This window comes from Camelus ferus, chromosome 2 (genome assembly GCF_009834535.1).
Source record: "Camelus ferus isolate YT-003-E chromosome 2, BCGSAC_Cfer_1.0, whole genome shotgun sequence".
NCBI lineage: Eukaryota > Metazoa > Chordata > Mammalia > Artiodactyla > Camelidae > Camelus > Camelus ferus.
The window spans coordinates 47,550,769-47,563,178 of record NC_045697.1 but is presented as its reverse complement, the minus strand read 5'-3'; the positions used below and the strand labels follow the sequence as shown (position 1 = coordinate 47,563,178).

The 12,410-nt window shown below is 45.2% G+C and overlaps 1 protein-coding gene across 3 annotated transcripts in view; it reads left to right on the top strand.

Moving 5' to 3' along the window:
- The window catches only part of FRAS1 (Fraser extracellular matrix complex subunit 1), a 408,901-nt gene that overhangs the window by 253,696 nt on the left and 142,795 nt on the right, over positions 1 to 12,410 (top strand). For all 3 annotated transcript variants that reach the window (XR_004311717.1, XM_032457269.1, XM_006192889.3), the window contains exons 21-25: positions 2,668 to 2,820; positions 3,037 to 3,183; positions 8,310 to 8,456; positions 11,083 to 11,223; positions 12,101 to 12,241. Coding sequence is in view for 2 of the 3 variants with exons in the window: in XM_032457269.1 (XP_032313160.1) it covers positions 2,668 to 2,820; positions 3,037 to 3,183; positions 8,310 to 8,456; positions 11,083 to 11,223; positions 12,101 to 12,241 (729 nt within the window). In the remaining variant the exon portion in view is untranslated. The remainder of the gene's footprint in view (positions 1 to 2,667; positions 2,821 to 3,036; positions 3,184 to 8,309; positions 8,457 to 11,082; positions 11,224 to 12,100; positions 12,242 to 12,410) is intronic.

Sequence of the window (12,410 nt, the reverse complement as noted above, 5' to 3'; positions counted from 1 at the left end):
CCCTCTCTCTGCAACTTTTGAGCCCTTTCTACTGGCTTCTGGTAGGTGTATACCAAAAGGACGCACACAGCCACGCCTGGTTTAAGGCCTCCGGAGAATGAGACTTGGCTAGGAGGAGAGAAGAAGTTGAGGGCTGTGAGGAATTTCTACGTTTGTCAGGCAATCAGAGGCAGAGAATGACCAAGAGGAGCCCCAGGGTAAAGCATGGAGGGGGAAGGAGGTCGAGGAGGAGGGGTGATCCAAAGTACTGCAGAGACTCCAGGTGGGTTAGGCGTTAGAGGAGTCCATTAGATTAGGTTGCTAAGAAGTTGTCAGATGCCAGTGAGATGAGGAGTTGGGGGTGAAGGGAAGACAAGAGATGGGGTGGTTGTAGAGAAAAGCTTTGGGGGGAAGTTGAGGTCAAGGAGAATGACGAGAGGTGGGCATAAAAGGGCAATAATGTTCAAATAATGTGGAAAAATAGATCAAAAAATGTGGTGGGGGAATTGGCCATTTCATCCTGTGAGGGGAGATGTAATGAAATAAAACTGGTCAACAGGAAAGAATCGAAGGTGCTCGTGCCCAGTGAGCTGAATCAAGGAGAAGGCGAACTACCCTGGGAGGAGGAGGAGGGTGGGCAGGGTGGGCTGGTGCTGGCGTGGGCGTGGGGGGGCAGAGCAAGTTTCCAGAGCAGCTGCCCTGAGAGCTGGAGGGAGCGTCCGTAACCTCGCCCAGCTTCCTGGAGAAGTAATTAATGTGCATCACACTCTTCATTTAAACAGCTTCTAGACATCCCCAGGATCAGACAGATCCATAAATGTTCATTTATTGCACCCACAAAGTACACCCGAGGTCGGCTTACTTTCTCTTCAAAGCATCCCCTGGTGATTATCCTTTTTCATTTCTCTAATTGTACACTAGAGCCAGCCTCAGTTAGATGCAACTAGTTTTTAGACCACTGAGCACCTGCAGGCCTTGCTGACGCATGCCTGAGCCCAGAACTCTCTGTAAGCACTTGCTTTTCAGAGGAAGAGGCCATGACTTTTCAAATAATGGAGCCTCGAATCGGGAATGTTTCCCTGATTTCCAGTCCTGACATGTACCCACTCATTAAGGTTATCATAAAGCAGGGTCACCTCCATTTGCTCCAGAACTTTTGAAGTGCTCCTGGCACTGTGAGGGGAGCCCGGGAAAAAGAAAACAAAAAGGTTGGCCTTGTGTGGAAACCATACACTAAGTCGGGGGAAATAGCCTCCTTATCAGATTTCTCTCAACACAGCCATCATTTCCTGTAGAATTTACTGAAGGGCTATAATGGGATTAGTTTGCCTCCGAGGGTATCAAGAATTGTTCCTAATATTGGCAAAAGGCTGCCTGTAATCTGAAACTCCCGAAGTTCAGAGAGAGGTCAGGGGCTCTTTGTCGGTGTACTGCTAGAAGAGTCAGCATTTTTGAGGAGGACAGTCTGGGTTCAGCTTCTGGAGTGGCTGCAGAGTCCCAGAAAGACTTCTCGTGTGGATGAGTGGGTGCCGGGAATGGGACTACAATCTCTTCTTTGGCAAGGAATGCATCTCAGATGATGAACCATTAAGAAAGTGTATCACTGAGGGTATAGAGAGAAAGACCTGTTTCCACAGATTTTAGGAGACAGGCAATCTGTTTTATTGACAAGGATTTTTTTAGTCTAAACATCACTAGAATTCACAATCTCCATCTACAAGACTTTGAGATGAAACAAAACATACCTGGTTGTTGAGTGGTGCATTAGCAGCCGTAAACAGTGCTTTGAATCCTAAGGAGGAAGATGGACAGGTCCTATAACCAGAGCTCTTTCTTCTTTTTTCCTAGGCCTTTACTCCTTTTTCATTTTGGTGGGTAATTCAGGATTTGTGGATTTTCTTCCACCTTTGGGATGGAGGGGGGTAAATGGGATTTGAAGGATAATTACCACTTAAGGTAGGACAGAGGGCATTTTCACCTATCGTGGGAGCTGAACACAATCACGTTATTTAACTAAAGGATGCCTGTTATATGGGCAAGAATAAGAGGCAATTCTGGCCGTCCCAGATAATTAGTCCTATAGCTTTACCCACAACTGGTACAGCATCTGCTACGAACCAGGAATCAAGTCATGAACATGACTTTCAACTCAACTCTTTTTTGTAACTTTACCTCTGGTTAGAGACTAAAATTTTCCACCATTCACCTATCGACCAGTCCTAATCCCCCCATACCAACGCCTGAGACTGGTGTCCTGACTCTGGAAGGCCACGTTTGTGAGGAGGAGCTCGGGAGGGTGCTGAGCACAGCTCAGGAGCTGTGTGGATGGGAGCCATGCTGTGCTTGAGTTCGCAGAGGTCTTGGGGATATGTTGATATGATGAAGTGTTCCTGTTATCTAACAGTTCTCTCCATGCCCCTGGCGAGTATCTGTCACAGGCTGCCCTAGAACTTGAAGGTTGTTCAGTTGGAAAGGGATGAAAATTCAATTGCTGTGCTGGGCCCAGTCATTTGCTAAAATCCTCAAACACACAATTTGTACAGGTCCCAGGCTTCTGCTTTACTGCTGCACACTGCCTCTGGGCCACTCTCCGGCTGTCGGTGCTGCAGCAGTGGTAATTGCAATCCCGTTTACCCTTCGGTGTCATGATGAGCATTGTGCCTTCTCTGTGGCCCCCTCCCTCTCCAGACTGCCATCCTCTGTGCCAGCACTGTGCAGCCGATCTCCGCAACACCGGGAGCGTCTGCCTGCGGTGCCAGAACGCCCGGTACCTGCTGCTGGGGGACCGCTGTGTTCCCGACTGCCCTTCGGGATACTATGCAGAGAGGGGAGCTTGTCAAAGTAAGTGCTGGACGCAGGAGCCGGTGGTGCGTCTTGAGCTTCTCTTGGGGGCAATAGTGGAGAAGGCTTGAACTTCCCAGGCGAGAGAGAGGGCAGGAAGCACACTGTGGGGCCAGAAAGCAGACCAGCGAATGCTCTCTGCACTGGCACTTTTATTAACGGCTTTGGAAGGGGGTTTGGCTTCACAGGTTCTCTTTGTGTCTCTTCCCTCTGCAGAATGTCACTCCTCCTGCAGAACCTGCCGGGGCAGAGGACCCTTCTCCTGCTCCTCCTGTGACACTGGCCTCGTTCTGTCCCACCTTGGTACCTGCAGCACCGCCTGCTTCCCAGGGCACTATCTTGATGACAATCATGCTTGTCAGCGTAAGTTTTTAAAAATGAACTTTCTCTCCTGTCCTGCTCTGCTGAGGTCATTGAAGGAAATAGGAACTTTTTGCTTCCATATTCACACCTGGTAGCCTTTATTTTTATAAAAGGAAGAAAATGAATCTCCAAAGGCATATGGGCTCCATCAGCAGATTTATAACTCAGGTATGGGCTTAACTGGAAGTGCTGGGCTAGGGATCTCCTCTGCGAGTACCTGCTGTGTGACCTCAGGCCATTCATTTAACCCCTCTGTTCTCTAGTTATATCATTAAAATAATAAAAGTATTAGTCTATTTCATTCCTGTGGTTTCTCTCAGTGTTTCTATTCCAAGAGCCTGAGCAGAGAGGGGAGCTCATTTTATTACACGGGCTGTGGCCTCAGCTCTTCTCTGGGTTTAATTTGTTTTTGACATGTATTTGTTGAATATTGACAATATTCAAGGCTTGGCATGCTATAAAGCATTCAGTTTCTGCCCAAACAGTAGTTATTTTTCTTGCATGAGAGTTACTTGTATAGATGTCTTAGTCCTAAAATAAGTAAAAATATGATTAAGTACCTGAGTCAGGCACAAAGATTTAGGATAAATTAGGGAAAGGGCAAATCTGGATGGAAAAAAATTAGAAAATCCTGCACAGGTGAAGGAACATTTTTGAGATAGCCTGAGGCAGCTTAGTTTATTTCGATCAGTAAAGTGTCATTCGCCAAAAAATTGTGTTATATTTTTCTCCTTTTGAAGATGACAGTTAACAAATGCAGGGCTGATATATCAACTTTATGTCCTAGGATGTACCATGTTGAAGGAATTATAAAGTAATGGTTAGGAGAATGGGCTTTAGAATCAGGTGACTAAAGTTCAAATCCTAGCTGCCACCTACTAGCTTTGTGACCTTGAGCAAGTAAATTAACCACCATGCATCAGTTTCCTTTTTCTATAAAAGGGGGATGATAATAGTGCCTACATCTAATGTTGCTGCTCTAACACAGACCCTAGCAGAGAATCAGCTTTCACTGTCTGTCTTGTTGTTATCATCATCATCACGTGAAGTGAGAGGCAAATGAAGCAGTAAAAGATATTTATATTTTGTAGGTAGAAAGATTGATCTTACTGTTAGTTTATGGAGGTGCTTGTAAGGATTTGCATTTGAAATGAAGTTACAGGGAACCCACTGTTTGCATCATCTGTTGAGATACCAGAGATAAAATCCCTTTTTGGACCAATGAAAAGATTTTTCTACATTTTGTAACAAAAACTTTGCTTGGTATATATCAACCGTCTGCTGAAATCTGTAGATTCTGTAACACTAGAGACACGAATGAAATACTTGCATGTTCTATTCCAGAGCCACAGAGTGTTGGTGTAGAAGTAGTGACCTAGATTTATGAGGCTCTTCACAGCAATGAAATCACAGAAATAAAAGTTGAAAAGAGAAAACAGAATCCCTTATATGGCACATAGGTGACAAAAATATGTTGCACTAAAATATTTCTCTTCTGGGAAGCTTTTGCTCTGCACAAATGCATTTGCTATGCCACCGTGTAAATAGGATTTTATAGACTATTTCAGTTAAATTAAGAATCTCCTAACTTTAGTCCTTTGCTAAAGCCAAAGTTTCCTTCCTCCAAAGCTTAAATAAAATATGCCCCTAAGTTGGGATATTTGAGTTTCTAGTACATTAAAAAAAGAAAAATCCACAACGTCCCTTTCTAACGTTCATCATTATAGACAATTATGGGCCTGACAATTTTTGAAATTGTGCGATAAAGGGCTTTTAAGGAAATATAATCAGTATTAAGGGAAGACATTAAAAACCATATTATAGAAGAAAGTTAGAGCTGGAGAGCTGTCTAGATTCTGGTTATAGAAACCTTTAGAAATTACGTACCCAGCTCTAAAATCTAAGGACAACCAGCTGAGCAGGAGCTTTAAAGAAGAGGTGGTAAGTGAGGTTCTCAGTGCTGGAAACCATGGTGCTCGGGAGGAGGAGAAGAGCCCCGGGGCGCCAGCGCAGAGGTTCCGTCTCACCCTCCAGGCTTCTGCAGCTGAGGAAGGAAGCCAGGCCGAGGGTGGGGATGCCAGCTGTTCAATGGTTCTTTCTCATCAGCCTAGCACTTCCCTCTGGAGCAGGATAGCATGTCCCCTCCCTCATTCACATTACCTTCAAAGGTTTGAAATAAGCATGTCTCTCCCACTCGGACATCTCTGCTCCAGGCAGGACTGGAGTCAGTGGAGTATTTTAAGCAGAAATGGAGAACCGTCTCTCAGAGGGACTGTAAAAAACAAGCCTATTGAGGAGGGAGCATGGACTTCATAAGCTATGAGGTCCCTTCCTCCTCAGTGAATGATGGCTAAAGATCATCCCCCATACCCTCACTGCCTTCTGGTCCACTCGCCACCTTCTTCACTGTCCTCTTGGCACTTTCCTTGGGGTCACTGACCTCAGAGAACTGCACCAGGTACTCCAGACATGGTCACGCCAACATGACTGCAATAGGACTGATACCTCTGTGGTCTGAATATCGCAGGATGGAGAAAAGGCTCCTCACCCACACTCCTCTGAAGGTGGAAGCTGAGAACCCAAGGGATTTGGTGTGTGTAAGACGTAGTCATTTGAGGGTTGCCCTGGAGAGAGCTAAGGGCTTCAATCAGAGAGGAAGTGTTCAAACAGAAATGATGGAAGCCCCTGCTCCTTAGCGTGGCACTCCTGCCTCCCTCCAAATCCCCCACATAGTCTTTTAACATTTCAAAATGCTCAACATGAATCTGTTTCTTTCGGGAGTCAGTGAAGGAGGTGAGTTATGCTTTGGGAATGAAAGACTTCGTAGAAGAATTCAAGAACACAGAGGCAGACAGAAGCTTGGGGAGTAAACTACACAAGACTCTGAGTTGTCAGGACAGGGCACCAACCTGTCACCCCAACCAAGGGACTAGCCTAGGGGTCAGTCTTCAGCTCTACGTCCAGCAGAGGGTCCAGCTGATACTGAGATTACACTATGGCTCTTCAGCTTAAGACTGGGTCAGTTTCTTTAGTAACCATATCAACTTTTAGTAAGCTTTTAATCAACTAAAATTCTGAGATCGTTTTTATGATACTGACGTCTAAACAGGTCTACTGTACCGTCTATTTGTACAATTAATTATAGAACATAATACAGGACGTTACGAACAGTTTAGCTTTTGTTTCGTCTGATTACTTTTAGTTTATTGCTTCAATTGGTTTAGTGAGTTTTTCTTTCAACTGGTGAAACTTAACTATGTGTGTATCCTATATGAGTGGATGTGGCATATTTAAATATCATTAGCCTGATTTCTTTGTTTTCATTAAAGTCACTAATAAAAATACCAATCAAGTAAATAATTAAGACTTCATCATAATACTCTGCTAAAGACATTTCCTTTCCAATTACAAAGGTTTACTGACAATGTTTTGAGTGTGTATTTCAACTATCTTCAAATCCACCTTCCATTGGTAGACCCCACTTCATTTTTACATTCACAAGTTTATCTGTGGGATTTTTGTCAAACCCTTTGCCAAAATTAAGATACAACATGTGTAGAAATCCTACCCCCCAAAGGGTAAAAGTTTAGTCCCCTATAAGTTTCCAGCAATGAGAGTATTCTTTTTCTAATTATTCTCCAACTGTTTGAAAATTCAGGCTAGAATTTCCCCAGGACCTTTTATTACCAGTCTACATATTCTAACAAATATCTTATACCAGTGGCTTTTCTTGTAGGTGAAATGAGGAGTTTCTTTTTCTTTTATAAGGAGGTGACTTTTCTGCACTGCGCCACACACTTTGGTATCCTGTGAAAGTAGGACTCACGCAACCCCTTTCTAGGCTTCCCGTCTGACACACACTGAGGGAGGAGTTCTGAATGAGGCCGAGACGCTCATGCTCATGTATAATTACAGTATCTGGCTTCTTCCATTTATGTGGCAAGTGTTTATTGAACACCTACAAAATTACAGATAACCAGCGAGGTGCTGGGGACCATGGCAAGGACCAAAACAAACTTGGTCTTTGCCTTCAGGAAGCTTACAGCTTTAAAGGATAAGATGTTAAATCATCGCTGAAATGAACACTGTTACATATGGCGTGAATGGAAGGTCTGGGGTGCTGTCAGAGCACTGCCTGGGAGACCTGTTCTAGACCAGAGAGTCAGGCAAGGGCTTCTTGAAGGAGGAGGCTGAAGCATGAGTAAGAGTGAAAGAGAAGAGATTGGGAGATTATATTGAGAGAGTTTGAATGTATGTGTTATGATTTATAGGTGAAAAGAATGGAAGGAATGGTGGAGGAGGAGTATTTGCAGGAATGATGGCTGGAATTTTTCTAGGACTGAAGAAAGATATAAATTCATAGATCAAAGTATCCTCTGAAACTTGAGCAGGATGGATAAAAAAAAAAAAACTCACTCTAATGGATACATGGAAAATAGAAAGCAAGGGAGTCAGACCAGTTAGGAGGCTGTGCTAGTGGTCCAGTAGGAGATGATGATGGCTTGGATGTATTGGCATTTGTGGATGTGGAGAAAAGCTGAAAGTTCTGAGAATTAAATAGGAGAGTTCAAATAAATAAATAAGATCCAGTGAGTAATTGGATTAGGAGTGAGAGAAAGGGAGGTGACAAGATAGACTCTAAGGTTTCTATCATGAACAGCTGAGTAGATGGAGAAATGCTAGTTGTTAAGTTAGGCAAGACAGAGGCATGACCATACCCGGCAATCATCCCTGAATGCCTGGATTAAGTGGCTGCTAAGAATTACAGCTGGGTAGTTCAGTAAGCTGGGTCACTTTAAGGTCTTTTGTATCTTAAAATATGAGATTTCCTGAATTCCAGAGTAAGTCGATGCCTAATTTTAATCTTGGCATCCCACAAAATTCCATCTCTACCTCATGAACTATATAGGAGGCTTGATTCCTTACAAAGCAAGGTTTCAGTGAAACTTTGGACTATTATTCCAGAGATCTTGGAATGCGTATAAATTCTGTTGAGGGTTCTGAGGCATGATTAAAGAACAGGTTGGAGGCGGCTCTCTGCCTTCACAGCATCTGTCTCGGTTTGATCGGTGCTTCAGTATTTGCAATTGTAATCATCTGGTCATTTTCTTTTCCTATCTGCTCAGCGTGCAACGCACATTGTGGAAGCTGTGATTCACAGGCCAGCTGTACCTCCTGCCGAGATCCAAACAAGGTCCTGCTGTTTGGGGACTGTCAGCATGAGAGCTGTGCCCCACAGTACTATCTTGACTTCCCCACCAAGACATGCAAAGGTAAAGCTCTTCCAGAATTGCACAATGACTTTTATCCTGGGCAATACCCCTTTCCTGGAGATGTCCACTGTCCCACATTGGGAAGATACTGTTATCAGATGTTTAGACTTCTTCTGATGATAGCAAGACATCATTATGTATGTATGTATGTATGTATGTATGTATGTATTCATTCATTTATTTATTAAGCAAATATTTTTGAGTACCTACCATGTGCTAGATGTTGTGCCAGCAGACCAGAGGTGGCAGACTGGAAACTCTCAGGTTGTATTTGGTCCCAAAGCATGGGTTGGTTTTTTTTTTGGTCCACTGAATGTTCCAATGTTTGAAAATCTTTAATTCTTTTCCTTTTAAGAATCAGAAGACTTCACATACAAAAAATGAGACTTCCCATTTCTTTTGACAAAGCCAGAAGGTCTGGCAATCCTGAATTTGCATTTGCTCAGTGCAGGAATAGGAGTAGCCATCGTCTCCTTGGGTGGAAGCCTGATCTCCTCGGGTTGCCGCCGTCCCCACCATTCCCTGTCCTATCACATCCAGCCTGTTTTGAAGATCAGCATGGCCTTCCTGGGCCACATAGGCATCTGCATTTACAACTGTAGATAGCCAGACCCCAAGCTTAGCAGACAGGACTTGTGTCTGATTTGTTCATCTCTGCTGAACATACTTAAATGAGTGAAGACACAGTCCCCATCCTCCAGGAGTTTATAAGGAGGCAATGTCAAAAACAGAGTGCCTTTTCCCTTGTTCTCCAGGGGTTAGAATTCTTGGAGCTTGTGCTCTTCGAATGGCAGTGCTCAGTCAGGAGAAGAAGAGAATTAAAGATGAAGTTTCCTTGCTCCTGTTTCATTTCCCTTCTCCGTTCCTCCATTCCGCATTTCTCCCTGCCTCTCGGGTCTTCCAGAGAAGCTGGGGCTCAGATAGAGGTCAGACATCAGTCAAGTCAACTTGGTATGCTTTAAGGTTTCGCAAAATTGCATACTTTCCATTCCAAGAAATTCTCCTTTGTTGTGAGCTGAGGTGGTCTGCTGCACTCAGGACCACAGAACCCTTACAGTTTTTTTCCCTTCTAACCAGGGGCCGTTGGTCTGTGGTGAAAAACAAGAGTACCACAAATCCTCCCTGTTGTAAATGATTTCACAACTATGCTGGCAGTTTTCAAGACTCTGTTTTAGTCATTTTCCCTCAGGACCGATACAGTCATGTAAATGAGTGAGCTTAACTTCGTAAGTCTTTTTGGAAGCACATGTACTGTCCTGCATATTTACCTGCTTCTTTGGGACTTGGAAATACTGAATCAAGGTAGAGAGAAAGGTGACTGATGAGAGATTTCCCCCAGCTTCTTAGCGGAGAGGGAAGGTGGGGCAAGGCAGCACTGAGAGGAGATACTTCTCCAAGGAAACCGGTCAGCAGCAAACATTTATTCAACTACTTTGTGTCAGACACTGTGCTGAGTTCTTTAAATTCATGATTTCATTCAATCTTCACAATAGCCTTATGAAATAGGTGTGACTCTTATCCTTGTTCTACAGTTAAGGAAACTGAGGCTCAAAAAGTTTCAGGAAGGTCTGTAGGACATGCAGATAAAAAGTGACAAAACCATGACTTGAATACAAATTTAACTGACTTCAAAACCCAAATACTTAGTCCTGGTGCCTTGTTACATCTCCCAGTGCACGAAGGACTTCCCTTACCAGCTGGAACTTTGCCTTTCAAACATGCGTCTCGTGACTGCATCCGAATTGCCCGGGTCATGAAAACAACAGCACCCACAGCTCTGATAATCACAGTGAGGGAAACAATAGCAGTAGTACCGTGTCTCCTGTGCCGCCTCGCTCCCCGAGACGGGCTCGGTGGTTCTGAGCCCGAGCCCGGCCATCTGTGTTTCTAACACGCCCCTGGGTTATTTGGGTGCACATCTAAGGCTGGGACCCGCTAGCTCTTTGAGGGCGGGGTCCCCACCCACCACATGAGAACCTGGGTCAGGGCTGTACATCCCGTTGGTGCTTGCTGAGTGAACGAACATGTGAAGGCATCAGCTCTACTCGAAGTGAGCAGGAATCTTTTTCTTTCCGGACAGTTCTTTTCCGCCCCGTTTAATTCTAACGTCATTCGTTCTTTCTGTTGTGTTGGTCAACATCTGAGTTTGGAGAGGAAGAGAGTCACACGCCTGAAGTCAGTGGAGAGAGCAGATGCATCCTTAGTTGAGTCTCTGACATCCTTTACCTGTTGACATTTGGAGGAGGTTGGATTAGGTTTGTGGAGGCGAATCGGCCACTCCCTAGAGCAGGCTTTGCATGAAGATGCTGTAGCTCGGGGTAAAGAGCCCTGGGGCCCAGACGGATAAGATCAAGTCTATCTGGCCCCTCAGCAGCCCCGCTGACAGGCAGGCTTTGCACAAGCCGGGAGCGATCCTTGTACACGCCCGTGTCTAGCATAACGAGGAAACAGCCTCAGAGAGGTGTTCAGGCTGCTACATGCAGAGCCTCGTCAGAGCTCACTTATCTGACATCTCTTATGTTGTCCTCACTTTACCCCATGCAGCTGCAGACAGTGTCCTCATAAATTAGTCTCTGGAACAGAGACTGGACAGGAGGGAAGCTGATCTAAGGAATTTTCTTTCTAGAGTGTGATTGGAGTTGCAATGCGTGCAGCGGGCCTCTGAGAACGGACTGTCTGCAGTGCATGGACGGCTACGTCCTCCAGGACGGAGCCTGCGTGGAGCAGTGCTCACCAGCATTTTACCGGGACCGGGGTCTCTGCAAGAGTAAGTGTCTGGGGCCCTTGCTCTGTGCTCACTGAGGCTTCCACCTCCTCTGATTTCTACTGTTCTGAGAAGGAGCCTGTGGCAAGTTTCCTTTCTGGTTTTTTATCCAATTTCTGGTTTCTTCCCTGAGAGCTTTTCTTTGCTATAATGAAAACATCCCCTCTTTCCTTCTCCTGTGCCCAAATACAACATTTGATACATTTGAAATCTACATGGGAATCTTGGGGGTATATGGCCACACAAATAGGTATGTTTTGACCATTAAGTTTTGAATTTCTGTAAAAATGGAACAGTCCTGTGCTACAGATAGAGAGGTCTGTATTCTCCAGTCATGTGAGCACAAGGAAAGACCATATTATTCCATCATCTGCCTCTCACGACCCTCCAAGTACCATACATCTAACCATTGCCTCTCTCTGACCCAGTACCCCCTCCAGCCTCAGTTTAACACCACAACGTCTTCACACCCCGTAGTGACCACCCAAACAAAGTACATAGGCAGCATCCTGGGAGCATCCTTGGGTAATGCTCTGATAACTCACCGGGTGAGTGAGGAAAGATAATTGACACTTACAGTGAAACAGTGCAGAGAGCCAAGGACTCATTAATAATATGATAATGGTTGATATCTGTCAGTTTATAGGAGCAGTGTGTCAACTCCCCTTCTCTGGGAGACAACACTGAGGCTCAGAGAAGTGGAGTGGCTGGTCCTCAGTCACCCAGCTGGTAAGCGCAGCAGTCGCAGACAGAAGCCTGGCTCCCTGGCTCCCCGTCTGCGGCTTTGCCCAGTGCACCAGGTTAAGTTGCGTCACCACGAGGGCCCAGAGCCCCTTGGAAAGCTGTACCCGTTCCTGTTGACTTGACTTCTGTCTTCCAGGCTGTGCCAGACACTGTCTCCAGTGCCAAGGTCCCCATGAGTGCACCCGCTGTGAAGAGCCATTTCTCCTCTCGGAAGCCCAGTGTGTCCAGGACTGTGGGAAGGGGTACTTTGCAGATCATGCAAATGGCAAATGCACAGGTAACTTGGACACTGTGCTGAGTTCTCTGGAAAGAAATGAGGCCAACAAGTAAGTCAGGTGTGCTGATTCTCAGGTAATTAAGGGCAGAAAGGAAACCTGGAAGTTTGGCCTAAGTAACTGATGGCTTCTTGTGCACATCTGCCAATTGCTGACTAAATAGAACACTGG